Genomic DNA, 22,232 nt, shown 5'->3' on the forward strand with positions numbered 1-22,232 from the left:
CGTCCGGTCACCATACAATCCTCAGACTGATGCCGCACAGTGGCGTCCGTTCACCATACAATCCTCAGACTGATGCCGTACAGTGGCGTCCGGTCACCATACAATCCTCAGACTGATACCGCACAGTGGCGTCCGTTCACCATACAATCCTCAGACTGATGCCGCACAGCGGCGTCCGGTCACCATACAATCCTCAGACTGATGCCGCACAGTGGCGTCCGTTCACCATACAATCCTCAGACTGATGCCGTACAGCGGCGTCCGGTCACCATACAATCCTCAGACTGATGCCGTACAGCGGCGTCCGGTCACCGTACAATCCTCAGACTGATGCCGTACAGTGGCGTCCGGTCACCGTACAATCCTCAGACTGATGCCGTACAGTGGCGTCCGGTCACCGTACAATCCTCAGACTGATGCTGTACAGTGGCGTCCGGTCACCGTACAATCCTCAGACTGATGCCGTACAGTGGCGTCCGGTCACCATACAATCCTCAGACTGATGCCGTACAGTGGCGTCCGGTCACCATACAATCCTCAGACTGATGCCGTACAGTGGCGTCCGGTCACCGTACAATCCTCAGACTGATGCCGTACAGCGGCGTCCGGTCACCGTACAATCCTCAGACTGATGCCGTACAGCGGCGTCCGGTCACCATACAATCCTCAGACTGATGCCGTACAGTGGCGTCCGGTCACCATACAATCCTCAGACTGATGCCGTACAGGCGTCCGGTCACCATACAATCCTCAGACTGATGCCGTACAGGGCGTCCGGTCACCGTACAATCCTCAGACTGATGCCGTACAGTGGCGTCCGGTCACCGTACAATCCTCAGACTGATGCTGTACAGTGGCGTCCGGTCACCGTACAATCCTCAGACTGATGCCGTACAGTGGCGTCCGGTCACCGTACAATCCTCAGACTGATGCCGTACAGTGGCGTCCGTTCACCATACAATCCTCAGACTGATGCCGTACAGTGGCGTCCGGTCACCATACAATCCTCAGACTGATGCCGTACAGTGGCGTCCGTTCACCATACAATCCTCAGACTGATGCCGTACAGTGACGTCCGGTCACCATACAATCCTCAGACTGATGCCGTACAGTGGCGTCCGGTCACCATACAATCCTCAGACTGATGCCGTACAGCGGCGTCCGGTCACCATACAATCCTCAGACTGATGCCGTACAGCGGCGTCCGGTCACCATACAATCCTCAGACTGATGCCGTACAGCGGCGTCCGGTCACCATACAATCCTCAGACTGATGCCGTACAGCGGCGTCCGGTCACCATACAATCCTCAGACTGATGCCGTACAGCGGCGTCCGGTCACCATACAATCCTCAGACTGATGCCGTACAGCGGCGTCCGGTCACCATACAATCCTCAGACTGATGCCGTACAGTGGCGTCCGGTCACCATACAATCCTCAGACTGATGCCGTACAGTGGCGTCCGGTCACCATACAATCCTCAGACTGATGCCGTACAGTGACGTCCGGTCACCGTACAATCCTCAGACTGATGCCGTACAGCGGCGTCCGGTCACCATACAATCCTCAGACTGATGCCGTACAGCGGCGTCCGGTCACCATACAATCCTCAGACTGATGCCGTACAGCGGCGTCCGGTCACCATACAATCCTCAGACTGATGCCGTACAGTGGCGTCCGTTCACCATACAATCCTCAGACTGATGCCGTACAGGGGCGTCCAGTCACCATACAATCCTCAGACTGATGCCGTACAGTGGCGTCCGGTCACCATACAATCCTCAGACTGATGCCGTACAGTGGCGTCCGTTCACCATACAATCCTCAGACTGATGCCGTACAGCGGCGTCCGGTCACCGTACAATCCTCAGACTGATGCCGTACAGCGGCGTCCGGTCACCATACAATCCTCAGACTGATGCCGTACAGTGGCGTCCGTTCACCATACAGTTCCATTGTAAAAAAACATATATGTTAACGTATGCATTTTTTACTTGACTCTGCAGGATACAAAAACGTGGAGCGCTGCACATTTGTATACATCAAACCGATAGGAAAAACGTGATGTGAACACACATTGGGGGGAGAGGGGCGTACTAAAATTTGCTGTGGGGCCCAGTCAGTTCTACCTACATCACTGCACATCTCCTTCTCTGCTCCAGGCCTGGCTCACTGCTGCAGCGGCCGCCGGAGAGAAGGAGCGCAGGAAGCTTCGGTTAGTGAATGACAGGACCGCCGGCTCCCCTGCAATGATAGGTATGTGAGGGGGCCACTGGGGGGTCATTCATCACACTGTGAGGGCCCCTTACACAGTATAATGACTCCCAGTGCCCCCCATTTAGTATAATGATCCCCATTGACCCTCCATTTAGCATAATGACCACCAGAGCCCCCATTAAATATAATAACCCCTCGTGCCCCCTCCATACAGTATAACCCCCAGTGTGGGGGCGATTGGGGGTCATTATTCTGAATGGAGGGTCACTGTGGGGTCATTATACTGTGAGGGCCCTTTACATAGTATAATGACCCCCAGTGTCCCCCATTTAGTATAATGACCCCCAGAGCCCCCTCGATACAGTATTCCCCCAGTGTGGGGGCTACTGGGGGTCATTATTCTGAATGGGGGCGACTGGGGGTTATTATTCTGAATGCAGGGCCACAGGTGGTCATAATACAGTGGGGGGGGGGAATTGGGGGTTCATTATACTGTGTGAAGGGCCACTAGTAGTCATTATACTGTGTGAAGGGCCACTAGTAGTCATTATACTGTGTGAAGGGCCACTAGTAGTCATTATACTGTATAGGGGCCACTGGGGGTCATTATACCGCGTGGGAGCCACAGGGGGACATGTCAATGTAAAAAAATGCCTCATGGGGGCCCACTGGGATTTATCGCCCAAGGGCCCACATGAACCTGGAGCCGGCCCTGTAGCCTAATATATATACTAAGAAGGGGTATTATTTTTGTTTTATATGAAAAGTCATTTTTCTCTTTGATGTCAATGGTCGGTACATGGACAAACAAACTGAACAGCACACCTTCAACTAGTACTAGCACGCTAAGTAACTTAAAGCTCAGTCACCCTCTTCTATCTCTGGAATAATGGCGTCAACCAAGGAGATCTTCTCTCACTGACTGTTTCCTTGGCACACTCCCGGAACCGAAGATCAATACAGGTAGCAAGGGAGATCAAAGCTTCTAATGTAGCCGGCACATCACAACCTGACAATTCTTCCTTAATACACCCTGACAGAGCCTACAAAAACGATCAATGCCACTAAAGCCTCATTGTTCCAGTCCAACTCAGAAACCAGGGAACGGATCTGAATGGCGTATTGAGCAACTGTAAGATTGCCCTGACAAAGTTGCAGGACGGATGAGGCTGCAGAAGTTGTAGGCCCAGGCTCTTACAAGACTCTGTAGAGGATAGATTGGTACACTGGTTGATGAAGTCACAACACGGTTTGAGGTCCCCATCATAGTGTGGAGCAAGTGAAAGGCATAAGCTGTATCCTCAGATGGACATATAAGAGTAATTGCTCCTGGTGCTCACGCTGTTCAGCCAAGTTCTTGGAAAAACTCTGGTAGACCCATCTGGGGGTGGGGGGGGGGGGGGGGCAGCAGATTTCATGGTCTAAGCTTACTGTTATGGGCAGCGGGTGTGAAACCACTGCCCCAACCAGTTTGACGTCGCCCAGTCCTAAGGGTGTTGTCTTAGCAGTCCCATGGTATTCACCCTTTAACACCCATACAGGGATTTTTACTTCACTGCAGAGGAGCCACCAGACTTCTACTTCTTGGAATAGCCCCAGTGTGGTTGGCAACTGACCCACTGGGGTCAAGGACACTGGTGTGATGCAAAAAAGGTCAGGCAATACTTGTAGTCAGGGAACAGGCACAGGTCAGGGAAAGCAGCATTTGTGAGAATACATGAAACTTGTCTGAGGTTAGGGCAGGCAGCAAATGTCAATATGGAAAACATGCTACAGTCTGGACAGGCAGCAGAGGGTCAGAGCCATTGAACAGGCAGTTGGTCGGTACACAGGCAGACTGTCACGACCCTTGGTCATGGTCGTGACTCCTTGGGAGCCGCATGCAGTTGCCCGCGGTTTGGTGTTGTGTCAACCGCAGCTGGGGGCACTTAGTGGTTTGCCTCAGGTGCGGTTGCCGCGGACAACAGGCATGCGTGCGGTTGCACTTGGCAACGTGTGTTTGTGTACACTTCCTTTGTCTGTTTGTTGTGCACGAGGTCATGTTTGTATGCACTTAGACACCTCCCTTCACTTGCGGTTGTCCGCGGCAACGTCTGGTGTTGTGTGCATGTGGTGGCAGTGTCTCGGCCTGCTGGCTGTTCTTCAGGACACGGTTGCCACGCATGCCGTTGCCGGCGGTAACAGGTGAGTGTGTTTGTGTGCTTTTCCCCTTGTAGCTTGGCCACTTTAGACTCCTGTTTCTCCGTGTCCAGGAGGAACGGGCTGTCTACACAGCTCCTAGCTCAGGGAACGACGGAGGGTCAGTAGGGATCCGAGGTTCCTGAGTATGGGCCCTCCTACCTTTAAGGGCGGCCCATGCAGCTAGGAGTCAGGGTCAGATTAGGGAAGCGCTAGGAGGTGACCTGCTCCCTAATTCTGTGGTTCTGGCCAAGTAGCAACCTTACCATCACCTGGCACCGCACGGCTGAGGGTTTTCCCCATCCTCAGCCGTGACACAGACAAACGGAACAGTGCACCTTCACCTAGTACACTACATAACTTAAAGCTCAGACATCCCCCTTTATGTGCCTAAATACCACATAAAGTGACTAGCCATTGGCTGAAGGAGACTACAATGGATATGTGCTGGTCTATTAAGAGCCAGGGACGCGCCCTAGAGACAGGCCAGGAAGTCCTGATAGAGAAGCTCAGGCCTTTTCCTACAGAAGACTCATGGGATGCCAGTGGTTGGACTCTTTGCTGATCGGACCGTTGGAACAGAAGAAGAAGGGGGTGTGTCTTGGCGTCCATGTCCGCCTGGAGGAAACCGGACAGCAGCAGGCATGGGCTGCCATTGCAGCACAGGGCACCAGGCCAATCATCTGATGTCCTGGATTCCCGGTGGCCACATTTTAGAATGGGGTGGTGTGAGGAGACTTTATTAAAGGGGTATTCCAGTAAAGTAACTTAATTTCTGAAAAACTGCATTAAGGCTGCAAGCTGTGACCCAACCAGAACCCATACCTACACATATAACCAGAACCCATACCTACACATATAACCAGAACCCAAACCTACACATATAACCAGAACCCATACCTACACATATAACCAGAACCCATACCTACACATATAACCAGAACCCATACCTACACAAATGTCACGGATGATGTTGCAGAAAGCTGAAACTTATAAATAAACATCCGACTGGCTTGATCCCAAACTAAGGAGCATATGGATGAGCCCTATAAAACCCTAAGAGCTCTCCCTGACTGCTATGCCCATGCAAGGGTCTGAATGGTAGACGATTGCATGCCCACGTACCTAAGACTGTGTGACACCTGAAAACCCTATAATAGTGAGGCGACACGACCACTGGCTCCCTGCACTTAATACGGATGGAGTCAGGGTCACTTAGAGTCAAGCCAGCAAGGAAACACAAATAAAGAAAAAGACTTATCTTAGCAAACAGCAGCAGCCTCCAGCAGTGAACACCTCAGCCAGGAAGTAGTATAAACCGCAAAGTGAGGCAGTATGGGAGGGAATATAAAGGGAGACAATTAGTCTAAATAGGTGACACCTGGGAGAAGGAAAGGAGATGACAAAGTGAAACCAAAACAAAGAACGTCATGCAAGAGGTAGAGAAGAACGTCTGCCAGACCTTCTCACAGAACTGGCGGTGACAACATATAACCAGAACCCATACTTACACATATAGCCAGAACCAATACCTACACATATAACCAGAACCCATACTTACACATATAGCCAGAACCTATACCTGTACATATAACCAGAGGAGGATCTGATAGCTGGCACCACTACTGATCCACCGGTGCCGTATACTGTACTGTAGTGTCCAAACACTGTGTCATTTCTGGTGCCAGCGGCTGCTTGACACAGCGGACCAGCGATGGTGCCGGGTGTCAGACCCCCACTGACCTGAAATTGATGACGTGTCCTAAGGATAGGTACACGGGTCAACGACTGGGGCAATTATCAGGAAGGAGTGTATCCTGATGTCTGCCCTGCCTAAACGTGTCACCGCAAAATTCCAAATCAGACAGCGATGTTAAAGCTGATGGATATAGGCTTACATCTGTAAAGTAAATTTACACCCCCTAAAACTTATCACCCCGTTGAGACGTTCGTCCATCTAGTAACTAATGAGGTTCAATCTAAGGTGGAGGCGGCAAGAAGGGGTGAGTTACGTATAACTAGTAATGTCACTATTAAAGAAGGACAGGCAGTACTTAACCTGATGAAGGACCAGTCCTTGGTGGTCAAGCCCGCAGACAAAGGCGGTTCCATTGTGATTATGGACAAGGATAAATACGTACAAGAGGCTAATCGCCAACTGTCTGATACCATCACGTATAAAATACTGGACTCTAACCCGGTATTTCTCATCAAAGTGAAGATCATGGAACTGGTATCAGGTTATAAGACTCTGTAACGGATCTCATAGCACTCCGACCGGGTACCTCCATTGATGAATGCTCCCAGTGCTTCCCGAGGACTCCAAACACTTCACTCTACACCAAAACCACCACAGGAGCCAGGAACAGCTCTTACAAGAGCTAGTAGTGATAGCCAGGGGAGTTTACACGTATAGCAATCCCCACACACATGAGAAGAGGCTCTATGTTGAATGTAAAACAGCAACTCTTTAATGGGTTATTTTTCAGCCTTTTATGCAGGTCTCCTAGCAAGGGACACTCCCCCTGGGGCCCTTGTAGAAGACTGTGACAGTTTATATTTTTGCCAATCACATGCATTTACAGTATTGAAACCTTCCCAGCAATTGTACACAAAACCCCCTTCCCTCTGTCTGTAACGCAATCAACAAAATACAATGAGCATTGTCTTTGACGCAATTAACTAACACACTGGCATTGTCTGAGACACAATTAACTAACACACTGGCATTGTCTGAGACACAATTAACTAACACACTGGCATTGTCTGAGACGCAATTAACTAACCCACTGGCATTGTCTGAGACGCAATCATCTGTCAGCAGTTCTTGTCCCTATGACACCGGCTGACCTGTTACATGTGCGCTTGGCAGCTGAAGGCGTCTATGTTGGTCCCATGTTCATATGTGTCCGCATTGCTGAGAGAAATTTTAATATATGCAAATGAGCCTCTAGGAGCAACGGGGGTGTTACCATTACACCGAGAGGCTCTGCCCTCTCTGCACCTGCCGCGCCTTCTGCACTTTAATTGACAGAACCAGGCAGTGTAAACATCATCACACCTGGCCCTGTCATTCAAAGTTCAGAGGGCGCAGCAGTTGCAGAGAGAGCTGAGCCTTTAGGAGTAATGGTAACGCCCCCATTGCTCCTAAAGGCTCATTTGCATATAATAAAACATCATATTTCTCAGCAATGCGGACACATATGAACATGGGACCAACACAGACGCCTTCACCTGCCGAGCGCACATATAACAGGTCAGCCAGTGTCATAGGGACAAGAACTGCTGACAGATGGACTTTAGGTCCAAGAAAATCCCATTACTAAAAACAGTTTCAGTTTCAAAATGAGGGGATAGCGGAGACAGCAGACGATGGCGGATGTAACGAGTGATATTGTTTATTTATTTTATGCACTTATATAGCGCTACTTTATTCTGCAGCGCTTTACAGACATTAGCATCACGCTGTCCCCAATGGGGCTCACAGTCTAAGTCCCCTATCAGTCTGTCTAAGGGAGGAAACCCAGGGAGGACCTACAAACTGCATGCAGATGATAGCAGAGATGGAGGATGATACCAGAGATGGAGGATGATAGCGGATAATAGCGGATGATACCAGAGATGGAGGATGATAGCAGAGATGGAGGATGATACCAGAGATTGAGGATGATAGCAGAGATGGAGGATGATAGCGGGTAATAGCGGATCATACCAGAGATGGAGGATGATATCAGAGATGGAGGATTATAGCGGATAATAGCGGATGATACCAGAGATGGAGGATAGCAGAGATGGAGGATGATAGCAGAGATGGAGGATGATAGCAGAGATGGAGGATGATAGCAGAGATGGAGGATGATAGCAGAGATGGAGGATGATAGCAGAGATTGAGGATGATAGCAGAGATTGAGGATGATAGCAGAGATTGAGGATGATGCCAGAGATGGAGGATGATAGCAGAGATGGAGGATGATAGCAGAGATGGAGAATGATAGCAGAGATGGAGGATGATACCAGAGATGGAGGATGATAGCACAGATTCAGGATGATAGCAGAGATTGAGGATGATAGCAGAGATTGAGGATGATACCAGAGATGGAGGATGATAGCAGAGATGGAGGATGATAGCAGGGATGGAGAATGATAGCAGAGATGGAGGATGATAGCAGAGATGGAGGATGATAGCAGAGATGGAGGATGATAGCAGAGATGGAGGATGATACCAGAGATGGAGGATGATAGCAGAGATGGAGGATGATAGCAGAAATTGAGGATGATATCAGAGATGGAGGATGATAGCAGAAATTGAGGATGATAGCAGAGATGGAGGATGATAGCGGGTAATAGCGGATCATACCAGAGATGGAGGATGATAGCAGAGATGGAGGATGATAGCAAAGATGGAGGATGAAAACAGAGATGGAGGATGATAGCAGAGATGGAGGATGATAGTAGAGATTGAGGATGTTAGCAGAAATTGAGGATGATAGCAGAGATGGAGGATGATAGCAGAGATGGAGGATGATAGCAGAGATGGAGGATGATAGCAGAGATGGAGGATGATACCAGAGATGGAGGATGTTAGCAGAGATTGAGGATGATAGCAGAAATTGAGGATGATAGCAGAGATGGAGGATGATAGCAGAAATTGAGGATGATAGCAGAGATGGAGGATGATAGCGGGTAATAGCGGATCATACCAGAGATGGAGGATGATAGCAGAGATGGAGGATGATAGCAGAGATGGAGGATGAAAACAGAGATTGAGGATGATACCAGAGATGGAGGATGATAGCGGATAATAGCGGATGATACCAGAGATGGAGGATAGCAAAGATGGAGGATGATAGCAGAGATGGAGGATGATAGCAGAGATTGAGGATGATAGCAGAGATTGAGGGTGATACCAGAGATGGAGGATGATAGCAGAGATGGAGGATGATAGCGGATAATAGCGGATGATACCAGAGATGGAGGATGATAGCAGAGATTGAGGATGATACCAGAGATGGAGGATGATAGCAGAGATTGAGGATGATACCAGAGATGGAGGATGATACCAGAGATTGAGGATGATAGCAGAGATGGAGGATGATAGCAGAGATGGAGGATGATAGCAGAGATGGAGGATGATAGCAGAGATGGAGGATGATAGCAGAGATGGAGGATGATACCAGAGATTGAGGATGATAGCAGAGATGGAGGATGATAGCAAAGATGGAGGATGAAAACAGAGATTGAGGATGATACCAGAGATGGAGGATGATAGCGGATAATAGCGGATGATACCAGAGATGGAGGATAGCAAAGATGGAGGATGATAGCAGAGATTGAGGATGATACCAGAGATTGAGGATGATACCAGAGATTGAGGATGATAGCAGAGATGGAGGATGATAGCAGAGATTGAGGATGATACCAGAGATGGAGGATGATACCAGAGATTGAGGATGATAGCAGAGATGGAGGATGATAGCAGAGATGGAGGATGATGGCAGAGATGGAGGATGATAGCAGAGATGGAGGATGATAGCAGAGATGGAGGATGATAGCAGAGATGGAGGATGATACCAGAGATGAAGGATTATAGCAGAGATGGAGGATGATAGCAGAGATGGAGGATGAAAACAGAGATTGAGGATGATACCAGAGATGGAGGATGATAGCGGGTAATAGAGGATATCAGAGATGGAGGATGATAGCAGAGATGGAGGATGATAGCGGATAATAGCGGATGATACCAGAGATGGAGGATAGCAAAGATGGAGGATGATACCAGAGATGGAAGATGACACCAGAGATGGAGGATGATAGCAGAGATGAAGGATGATACCAGAGATTGAGGATGATACCAGAGATGGAGGATGATAGCAGAGATGAAGGATGATAGCAGAGATGGAGGATGATAGCAGAGATGGAGGAGGATAGCAGAGATGGAGGATGATAGCAGAGATGGAGGATGATAGCAGAGATGGAGGATGATAGCAGAGATGAAGGATGATACCAGAGATTGAGGATGATACCAGAGATGGAGGATGATAGCAGAGATGAAGGATGATAGCAGAGATGGAGGATGATAGCAGAGATGGAGGAGGATACCAGAGATTGAGGATGATAGCAGAGATTGAGGATGATAGCAGAGATTGAGGATGATAGCAGAGATGGAGGATGATAGCAGAGATGGAGGATGATACCAGAGATTGAGGATGTTAGCAGAGATGGAGGATGATAGCGGGTAATAGCATATCATACCAGAGATGGAGGATGATAGCAGAGATGGAGGATGATAGCGGATAATAGCGGATGATACCAGAGATTGAGGATGATAGCAGAGATGGAGGATGATAGCAGAGATGGAGGATGATAGCAGAGATGGAGGATGATAGCAGAGATGGAGGATGATACCAGAGATTGAGGATGATAGCAGAGATGGAGGATGATAGCAAAGATGGAGGATGAAAACAGAGATTGAGGATGATACCAGAGATGGAGGATGATAGCGGATAATAGTGGATGATACCAGAGATGGAGGATAGCAAAGATGGAGGATGATAGCAGAGATTGAGGATGATAGCAGAGATGGAGGATGATAGCAGAGATTGAGGATGATACCAGAGATGGAGGATGATACCAGAGATTGAGGATGATAGCAGAGATGGAGGATGATAGCAGAGATGGAGGATGATGGCAGAGATGGAGGATGATAGCAGAGATGGATGATGATAGCAGAGATGGAGGATGATACCAGAGATGGAGGATGATACCAGAGATGAAGGATTATAGCAGAGATGGAGGATGATAGCAGAGATGGAGGATGAAAACAGAGATTGAGGATGATACCAGAGATGGAGGATGATAGCGGGTAATAGAGGATATCAGAGATGGAGGATGATAGCAGAGATGGAGGATGATAGCGGATAATAGCGGATGATACCAGAGATGGAGGATAGCAAAGATGGAGGATGATACCAGAGATGGAAGATGACACCAGAGATGGAGGATGATAGCAGAGATGAAGGATGATACCAGAGATTGAGGATGATACCAGAGATGGAGGATGATAGCAGAGATGAAGGATGATAGCAGAGATGGAGGATGATAGCAGAGATGGAGGAGGATAGCAGAGATGGAGGAGGATAGCAGAGATGGAGGAGGATAGCAGAGATGGAGGATGATAGCAGAGATGGAGGATGATAGCAGAGATGAAGGATGATACCAGAGATTGAGGATGATACCAGAGATGGAGGATGATAGCAGAGATGAAGGATGATAGCAGAGATGGAGGATGATAGCAGAGATGGAGGAGGATAGCAGAGATGGAGGAGGATAGCAGAGATGGAGGATGATACCAGAGATTGAGGATGATACCAGAGATGGAGGATGATAGCAGAGATGAAGGATGATAGCAGAGATGGAGGATGATAGCAGAGATGGAGGATGATAGCAGAGATGGAGGAGGATAGCAGAGATGGAGGATGATAGCAGAGATGGAGGAGGATAGCAGGTAATAGCGGAGATAGGGGTTGGTAGTCAATAACAACGTATGATACTGGAGATAATGGATGAACGAGATCTCAGATGATGGTGAAGATCATCTAGGGCAGCAGACGGTTTTCACGTGATCAGCATTTGATCAGTGTTGCACGTCTTCTGTATTTTGGACCCAGTACTGATGCCAAACACTGACCTTGTGAATATTTGATCTTCTGTGCATCAATAAGGGATCAGCAACCTCTGGCACTCTAGCGGTTCCATAACTACAACTCCCAGCATACACCATTCACATCCATTAAAGTTATAGCAACAGCTGTGCAATTGTGCATGCTGGGAGTTGTAGTTTCACACAGCTGGAGTGCTGAAGTTTGTTGATCCCTGACATAGACTTCCCATGCTGGACCGCGGCCACCTTCAGCTCCTCCTGACTGACACCTGACAACCCGCCGATCACTCACATCTCACATCTTATGGAAAACCCTTTAACATCAAAAGTAGAAGTAACTCAGTAAGGAAAACACTTGGACTCTCCTGGCAATGTCCCAAATACCTAAATCCACTAGCACTTCTCCAGCCAGATATAAAAAACACTTCCATTTGGAAGGGGCCAAAAACAGTAACAGATTTCTGGAATAAAGAGGAAAGTAGATACTACTACACACAGGAAGAATGCAAGGACAAAAGAGGGACAGAAAAACCTTCTTTCCTAATTTATTACGGGATAGTAGGAAAGCTAAGAAAAAAACGGATAGATTACAGACAAGAATCTCAGCGCACCGTCTTTGATTCCTTAAAAGGAAACATAGGGGATGAAATAAAAATATCCGACATTTATAAGGATAGAAAAAACAAGCTGGAAGTATTGTCAAACAGTGGGAAAAAAGACATCCCGGAAATAAACGCCAATTCTCTTTGAAAACCCTATAAGTAAAAGTTTTTTTTTTTTTTTTAAGTTTCTGCTTTTGATAATGAATGCAGTAAAGTCGCGCCGTGCGGTATTTTTGCCGTCATCCTGACATAACGGAGAATGAGGTACCGAACGCATTAAAATCATAGGCAGTGTTCACACACGGCAGGCGCGTTTTTCAAATTGACTGCAGTCGCTAATGGGCAGCAGTGCATCCGCGACATGGAAGCCGGGCTAAAGGGCCTGCTGTCTGCACAACAGAACAGAATAATGCAAAGAGAACCCCTGTGTGAACACAGCCTTATGTGCCGCTGTCGCCCATAGCAACCAGATCTCAGTTCCCAAAAGGAAACCTTAAATCTGATTGGTCACCACAGTCCACGCCCACTTTATACAACTGTACAGAGTCTGACAATATTGTAAGGCCCTTAACACAAAGGAACCGGTTCCCACTCCAGACTGTACATAGAACTACAACTCCCGTGATGCCTCGCTCTATTGGCCGCTATCACAGTACTATCTGACGGTCTGGCACTGGCTCAGCGCCCCTGCTGCCCGCCGCGAAGCATCACGGGAGACGTAGTTCATGTCTTTTGCACGTTGTCCGTGTTGTTTTGAAGGCAGAAATCTTTATTGTTCCCGCGCGCGCACACACACACAGGGAGATGGCGGGGACAGAGAGCCGGCTCGTGTCTTTGCCTCTGGCCCGGATCAAAGTGATCATGAGGAGCTCCCCTGATGTGTCCAGCATCAACCAGGATGCCCTGATCATCACGGCCAAAGCTACGGTACTGAGGGTGACGTCACGCGGGAAGTAAATGACGTCATGTGACATCACCCGTAAGATAGGGGTTGGGGGGTCAATCATGACTGGTAAAGGGATAATACAGGGCTGGGGCGGTATGGTTACAGTTATGGGATGATTTGCAGTCATGTGACCTAAGACCGCAATGTCGCGCCACAACTTCGCACCTAGTGTCGTTTTTTTTTTTACGTTTTTTCTATGCCGTAGATTTTATCTACTTCTGCAGCGCAGTTGGGGCGATCGGACTGCCGCGGTTCTTCTGCGCTGTTAGTTTGTGCCCTTTAGCTTGCTGTCAGTGAATAGACCACGATTCCTACTTGTCCAATCGCGCAAAAGCCACAGAGCCGGAATCGAGAGCGTTCCAGCTCTGATCTAGAAATCCCTAGTTCTCTATTACCACTGTAACGGACCCTCTGCTGTGTGCGAGCCATTAGGTTTGTATCCCTTTTCCTCCTCTGGTTGTCAACAAGGATGTTACCATTCACTGACAGCCAGCAGAGATCCTAACACACAAGAAAGTTACAGACCTGTGGGCAAAGCGAGAATCCCGGTGTCGTGCTCCGCCCCCTCTGTACTGGCTGGAGCGTTCCTTTAATGTGAATGAAATGCAAGCTGAGCCGCACGGGAAGAGTACATGGATCGTTACCGCGTCCCTTTCATGATCGCTAACCCCATGTGCACTGGAATTCCTTTAATCCAGAAGGTCCGGTGGTCCGTCGGGCCCCTGGTTCTGACATATCCTCCTGTTTTCTCCCCGGCAGGAGCTGTTTGTGAAATACCTGGCGTCGTACTCCTACAAGCACGGCAGCGGCAAAGAGTCCAACGCGCTGACGTACGACGACTTGTCGCACACGGCCGAGGAGTCCGAGACCTTCCAGTTCCTGTCTGGTAAGTGATGGCCCCCGTCATGTCTTCTGCTGCTTGGTGAAAGAGGACGTGGCAAGCCCTTAAAGGGGTTGTGTCACCTTAGACGTGGCATACCACTAGGATGATGTCTTAGCATGGCGGGCGATAGTATAATGCAGTGTACCGCATAAGCAGCACAGTGTATTGTAGAAGTGATCGAAAGATCGCCCGACACAGTCTCCTTGTGGGACTAGTAAATTGTTAAAAAAAAAAGTTAAAGTTTCATTAAATAAAACAAATCTCCAAGTAAAAAAAAAATGCACCTTTTTCAATAGAAAAAAAAAAAGCTAAATTAAAATCCTCTCTACGTATTAGTTATGGCTGCGTCTGTAATGACCCGAGCTACACAATTAAGCCAATTTCCCGCGGCCATTTTTTCTTTCAGTTTGCGGGCCGTTTTTTGCGTTCCGTATATGGAACCATTTATTTCAATGGTTCAGCCCCAAATTTTCTTTCTAAGTAATTACTGTATATGCCATACGGAAAAACGGAAACAAAAAATGGAACAACGGATCCGTGAAAAACGGACCGCAAAATACTGAAAAAGCCATACGGTCGTGTGAAAGAGGCCCACACCACGAGTGCCGTAAAAAAAATAGCCAAATAAAAAAAACATAAAACATTTCCAGAATTGCTGTTATTTGCTTATTCGCCACCCAAAATAGGGAATAAAAACAAACAATCAGTGTTATGGACCAATAACCTTCACACAGCTCTGTAGAAAGAAAAATAAAAACGTTATGGGTCTTGCGATGTGACGACACAGAAACATTCTTTAAAAAAACTAAAAAACTGTCCTTATTGTGCCAATGTAGCAAAACGTAAAAAACAAACTAAAAAACGATATATACTTGGAGTCGCTGTAATCCAACTGACCCCAGAGGATAGAGTTATTTTTTTACCAAAAAGTGAACGCCACAAAATTTGTAATTTAAAAACTGAGTGGCAGTATTTATGGTTCCCCCTCCAGAAAGAGTTAAAAATGAATCTGTAAGTTATTTGGACTCCAGAATGGTGCAACATAGAGCGGCAGTGACCGAAAAGTAACAAAGTTATAGCTCTTAGAATACAATGATGAAAAAAAATGAAACACAATTGCTTGTCCACGAAGGCCCAAAACAGGGGTTAACACCTTTTTGGAGTAAATTTTATTTTTATTTTTTATGATTGCATTTAACTTATTTTTAATTGGCCTTTATTACAAATATTTAGCTGTTCTGTCACAAAGGGTTAACTATTTTTCTAGCTGTGTGATTGGTACTTGCCCTTTGTGCCAAACCTTATCTCCAAACTACTGAGAGGTCATAAACAGTTATTTAAGCCACATTCTCCTCAATAAGGTAAGAACTGAGCTCTAATGAGTGTTTAGAAACGTCAGAGATAAGGAGTCCGTCTGCCCCTCAGATGACGGAAAAGAGAAAACATGGTCAGGCAGCTAGCAGAGCATCTCGGCTCTGTACAGAGGAAAATATTCCATATTGTTAATAAAGACCAATTGAAAAAAAGATTTTTAGCTCAAAATAAGTACAATGCAGAAATAAAAATAAATGCCCCTTAACCACCTCCGGACCGCCTAACGCACATGTGCGTTCCGGAGGTGGCAGGCTGGCGCACAGTCACGCATATACGCGTCATCTCGCGAGACGCGAGATTTCCTGTGAACGCGCGCACACAGGCGCGCGCGCTCACAGGAACGGAAGGTAAGCGAGTGGATCTCCAGCATGCCAGCGGCGATCGTTCGCTGGCAGGCTGGAGATCCGAATTTTTTAACCCCTAACAGGTATATTAGACGCTGTTTTCATAACAGCGTCTAATATACCTCCTACCTGGTCCTCTGGTGGTCCCTTTTGTTAGGATCGACCACCAGAGGACTCAGGTAGGTCAGTACAGTCGCACCAAACACCACACTACACTACACCCCCCCCCCCCGTCACTTATTAACCCCTTATAAACCCCTGATCACCCATGATCACCCCATATAAACTCCCTGATCACCCCCCTGTCATTGATCACCGCCCTGTCATTGATCACCCCCCTGTCAGGCTCCGTTCAGACGTCCGTATGATTTTTACGGATCCACGGATACATGGATCGGATCCGCAAAACGCATACGGACGTCTAATGGAGCCTTACAGGGGGGTGATCAATGACAGGCGGGTGATCACCCATATACACTCCCTGATCACCCCCTGTCATTGATCACCCCCCTGTCATTGATCACCCCCCTGTAAGGCTCCATTCAGACGTCCGCATGATTTTTACGGATCCATGGATACATGGATCGGATCCGCAAAACACATGCGGACGTCTGAATGGAGCCTTACAGGGGGGTGATCAATGACAGGCGGGTGATCACCCATATACACTCCCTGATCACCCCCTGTCATTGATCACCCCCCTGTAAGGCTCCATTCAGACGTCCGCATGAGTTTTACGGATCCTGATACATGGATCCATGGATCCGTAAAACATCATGCGGACGTCTGAATGGAGCCTTACAGGGGGGTGATCAGTGACAGGGGGGTGATCACCCATATACACTCCTGATCACCCCCCTGTCATTGATAACCCCCCTGTAAGGCTCCATTCAGACGTCCGCATGTTTTTGTGGATCCGATCCATGTATCCATGGATCCGTAAAAATCATGCGGATGTCTGAATGGAGCCTTACAGGGGGGGTGATCAGTGACAGGGGGGTGATCACCCTGAATACCCTGATCACCCCCTGTCATTGATAACCCCCCTGTAAGGCTCCATTCAGACGTCCGCATGTGTTTTGTGGATCCGATCCATGTATCCATGGATCCGTAAAAATCATGCGGATGTCTGAATGGAGCCTTACAGGGGGGGTGATCAGTGACAGGGGGTGATCACCCATATACACTCCTGATCACCCCCCTGTCATTGATCACCCCCCTGTAAGGCTCCATTCAGACGTCCGCATGTGTTTTGTGGATCCGATCCATGTATCCATGGATCCGTAAAAAATCATGCGGATGTCTGAATGGAGCCTTACAGGGGGGGTGATCAGTGACAGGGGGGTGATCACCCTGATCACCCCCTGTCATTGATAACCCCCCTGTAAGGCTCCATTCAGACGTCCGCATGTGTTTTGCGGATCCGATCCATGGATCCGTAAAAATTATACGGACGTCTGAATGGAGCCTTACCAGGGGGGTGATCAATGACAGGGGGGTGATCAGGGAGTCTATATGGGTGATTACCCCCCTGTCATTGATCACCCCCCTGTCATTGATCACCCCCCCCCCCCCTGTAAGGCTCCATTCAGACATTTTTTTTGGCACAAGTTAGCGGAAATTTTTTGTTTTGTTTTTGTTTTTTCTTACTAAGTCTCATATTCTACTAACTTGTGTCAAAAAATAAAATCTCACATGAACTCACCATACCCCTCACGGAATCCAAATGCGTAAACATTTTTAGACATTTATATTCCAGACTTCTTCTCACGCTTTAGGGCCCCTAAAAAGCCAGGGCAGTATAAATACCCCACATGTGACCCCATTTCGGAAAGAAGACACCCCAAGGTATTCCGTGAGGGGCATATTGAGTCCATGAAAGATTGAAATTTTTGTCCTAAGTTAGCGGAAAGTGAGACTTTGTGAGAAAAAAACAAAAAAAATCAATATCCGCTAACTTATGCAAAAAAATAAAAAATTTCTAGGAACTCGCCAGGCCCCTCATTGAATACCTTGGGGTGTCTTCTTTCCAAAGTGGGGTCACATGTGGGGTATTTATACTGCCCTGGCTTTTTAGGGGCCCGAAAGTGTGAGAAGAAGTCTGGGATCCAAATGTCTAAAAATGCCCTCCTAAAAGGAATTTGGGCCCCTTTGCGCATCTAGGCTGCAAAAAAGTGTCACACATCTGGTATCGCCGTACTCAGGAGAAGTTGGGGAATGTGTTTTGGGGTGTCATTTTACATATACCCATGCTGGGTGAGAAAAATATCTTGGTCAAATGCCAACTTTGTATAAAAAAATAGGAAAAGTTGTCTTTTGCCAAGATATTTCTCTCACCCAGCATGGTTATATGTAAAATGACACCCCAAAACACATTCCCCAACTTCTCCTGAGTACGGCGATACCAGATGTGTGACACTTTTTTGCAGCCAAGGTGGGCAAAGGGGCACATATTCCAAAGTGCACCTTTCGGATTTCACAGGCCATTTTTTACAGATTTTGATTGCAAGGTACTTCTTACACATTTGGGCCCCTAAATTGCCAGGGCAGTATAACTACGCCACAAGTGACCCCATTTTGGAAAGAAGACACCCCAAGGTATTCCGTGAGGGGCACGGCGAGTTCCTAGAATTTTTTATTTTTTGTCACAAGTTAGCGGAAAATGATGATTTTTCTTTTTTTTTCTTTTTTCCTTACAAAGTCTCATATTCCACTAACTTGCGACAAAAAATAAAAAATTCTAGGAACTCGCCATGCCCCTCACGGAATACCTTGGGGTGTCTTCTTTCCAAAATGGGGTCACTTGTGGCGTAGTTATACTGCCCTGGCAATTTAGGGGCCCAAATGTGTGAGAAGAACTTTGCAATCAAAATGTGTAAAAAATGGCCTGCGAAATCCGAAAGGTGCACTTTGGAATATGTGCCCCTTTGCCCACCTTGGCAGCAAAAAAGTGTGACACATCTGGTATCGCCGTACTCAGGAGAAGTTGGGGAATGTGTTTTGGGGTGTCATTTTACATATACCCATGCTGGGTGAGAAAAATATCTTGGTCAAATGCCAACTTTGTATAAAAAAAATGGGAAAAGTTGTCTTTTGCCAAGATATTTCTCTCACCCAGCATGGGTATATGTAAAATGACACCCCAAAACACATTCCCCAACTTCTCCTGAGTACGGCGATACCAGATGTGTGACACTTTTTTGCTGCCAAGGTGGGCAAAGGGGCACATATTCCAAAGTGCACCTTTCGGATTTCACCGGTCATTTTTTACACATTTTGATTGCAAAGTTCTTCTCACACATTTGGGCCCCTAAATTGCCAGGGCAGTATAACTACCCCACAAGTGACCCCATTTTGGAAAGAAGACACCCCAAGGTATTCCGTGAGGGGCATGGCGAGTTCCTAGAATTTTTTATTTTTTGTCGCAAGTTAGTGGAATATGAGACTTTGTAAGAAAAAAATAAAAATAAAAATCATCATCATTTTCCGCTAACTTGTGACAAAAAATAAAAAGTTCTATGAACTCACTATGCCCATCAGCGAATACCTTAGGGTGTCTACTTTCCGAAATGGGGTCATTTGTGGGGGTTTTCTACTGTTGGGCATTGTAGAACCTCAGGAATCATGACAGGTGCTCAGAAAGTCAGAGCTGTTTCAAAAAGCGGAAATTCACATTTTTGTACCATAGTTTGTAAATGCTATAACTTTTACCCAAACCATTTTTTTTTTTGCCCAAACATTTTTTTTTATCAAAGACATGTAGAACAATAAATTTGGCGAAAAATTTATATATGGATGTCGTTTTTTTTGCAAAATTTTACAGCTGAAAGTGAAAAATGTCATTTTTTTGCAAAAAAATCGTTACATTTTGATTAATAACAAAAAAAGTAAAAATGTCAGCAGCAATGAAATACCACCAAATGAAAGCTCCATTAGTGAGAAGAAAAGGAGGTAAAATTCATTTGGGTGGTAAGTTGCATGACCGAGCAATAAACGGTGAAAGGAGTGTAGTGCCGAAGTGTAAAAAGTGCTCTGGTCATGAAGGGGGTTTCACCTAGCGGGGCTGAAGTGGTTAAAGGCGTATATAGCCTTTAACCCTTTCCTTACACAGCGATTTTCCGTTTTCGTTTTTCGCTCCCTGCCCTCCCAGAGCCATCACTTTTATTTTATTTCACATAGCCGTATGAGGGCTTGTTTTTGGGGACAAGTTGTACTTTTTTACCACCATTAATATTGCATATAATGTAGTGGGAAGCGGCAACATAAAATCCAAATAGGTAGAATTTGAAGAAAAAAAGCACAATTTCACTAGTTTTATGGGTTTTATTTAAAAAATAATTATAAAATTTTTTCTTGTCAAGGCCATATTCTGACTCCCATACCTTCTTTTTATAGTTATGTCTATGGAGATGTGTGGGCTCTTCTTTCACTGCCTGCCCTGTCAATCAAGTACAGTGGCAAAAGAAACCTGAGCATCTAGGTGTAATGGTAACGCCCCCGTTGCTCCTAGAGGCTCATTTGCATATAAAAACCATATTTCTCAGCAATGCGGGCCATCACAGAGGATAGGTCACCATTATATATCTCGGGAAAACCCCTTTAACAATCTACAGACTTATTATAAGTGCTGCACTTCTAAGGCTACTTTCACACTAGCATTTCCGTTTTTCTGCATCCGTTATGAACGGATCCGGTTGTATTAGCTTTAACATAGCCAAGACGGATCCGTCATTAACTGCATTGAAAGTCAATGGGGGACGGATCAGTTTTCTATTGGTCAGAGAAAACGGATCCATCCCCATTGACTTGCATTGTGGGTCAGGACAGATCAGGTCTATGAGAACAGAATGCATTCGAAGCGCTCAGTTCGGTTCAGTTTTGTCCCTATTGACAATGAATGTGTTTTTCCCGGTATTGAGATCCTATGACAGATCTCAATGCCGGAAAATATTAACGCTAGTGTGAAAGTAGCGCAAGGTAGTAATTTCATAGTAAAATCGCGATGAATTTCCTGTAATTCTCCAGGAGACGGGATCCAAACTAACCAGGAAGAAAACGTCGTATTCATTGTCCACTTTTTCTTTTGCAGACATTTTGCCGAAGAAAATCCTTGCCAGTGACTACCTCAAGATGCTGGAGAAGGAAGAAGCGCGCGTCCATGATGACAGTAATGAAGAGGAGGAGGAAGAAGAAGAAGAGGAGGAGGAAGAGGAAGAGGAAGAAGAAGAAGAGGAGGAGGAGGTGGGGGAGGGGGAGGTGGAGGTGGAAGAAGAAGAGACCGATGACTCTGATGAAGAAGATGAGGATTATGAACAGGAGGATAATGAGGGGGAGGAGGAGGAGGAGGAGGACGACTGATCTTCTGGTCTCTTGGTGTTCCTGATGGTTTAAAAGACTTTTCTTGTTTCTCGGTTGTAGATTTATTTTTTTACTGTTTATAATGGATCAACATTCCCAATAAATTGTCTGAATATAAGTGGACCTTGTGGAAAGTCCTTATGGACTTGTGTGGTCTCTACCCACGGGGGCCACATTCAAATATGATACATGTTGATCCACAGTAAATGGGCTGATGGGTTAGACAACCCGTTTAACAGCTGATTCATCTGGAGAGGGGGACACTTGAGTTGTTTCCTGTATGCAGCTCCTATGCAGAGCTATGTGTCTTACTACTACACCGCACAGGAGATCTGACAGATCCTCTATACTACACCGCACGGAGAGCTGACAGATCCTCTATACTACACCACACAGGAGAGCCTGACAGATCCTCTATACTACACCCACAGGAGAGCTGACAGATCCTCTATACTACACCACACAGGAGAGCTGACAGATCCTCTATACTACACCACACAGGAGAGCTGACAGATCCTCTATACTACACACCACAGGAGAGCTGACAGATCCTCTATACTACACCCACAGGAGAGCTGACAGATCCTCTATACTACACCACAGGAGAGCTGACAGATCCTCTATACTACACCACACAGGAGAGCTGACAGATCCTCTATACTACACCACA

General features: G+C 46.8%; 1 protein-coding gene across 1 annotated transcript; it reads left to right on the forward strand.

Annotated features, from left to right (window-relative positions):
* Window positions 1-13,446: 13,446 nt before the first annotated feature.
* LOC122939120 (chromatin accessibility complex protein 1-like) lies at window positions 13,447-21,677 on the forward strand. The gene is made up of 3 exons (XM_044295113.1): window positions 13,447-13,584; window positions 14,363-14,489; window positions 21,294-21,677. The coding sequence occupies exons 1-3, from the start codon at window positions 13,462-13,464 to the stop codon at window positions 21,560-21,562; spliced, it is 519 nt and encodes a 172-aa protein (XP_044151048.1). The 5' UTR covers window positions 13,447-13,461; the 3' UTR covers window positions 21,563-21,677.
* The last annotated feature ends 555 nt before the right edge of the window (window positions 21,678-22,232 follow it).

This window comes from Bufo gargarizans, chromosome 5 (assembly GCF_014858855.1).
Source record: "Bufo gargarizans isolate SCDJY-AF-19 chromosome 5, ASM1485885v1, whole genome shotgun sequence".
Taxonomy (NCBI): domain Eukaryota; kingdom Metazoa; phylum Chordata; class Amphibia; order Anura; family Bufonidae; genus Bufo; species Bufo gargarizans.

Coding starts and splice junctions, on each gene's coding strand:
- LOC122939120 (XM_044295113.1), top strand. CDS start 13,462: ATGGCGGGGACAGAGAGCCGGCTCGTGTCTTTGCCTCTGGCCCGGATC. Junction 13,585..14,362: donor TCATCACGGCCAAAGCTACG/GTACTGAGGGTG, acceptor TCTCCCCGGCAG/GAGCTGTTTGTGAAATACCT. Junction 14,490..21,293: donor GACCTTCCAGTTCCTGTCTG/GTAAGTGATGGC, acceptor TTTCTTTTGCAG/ACATTTTGCCGAAGAAAATC.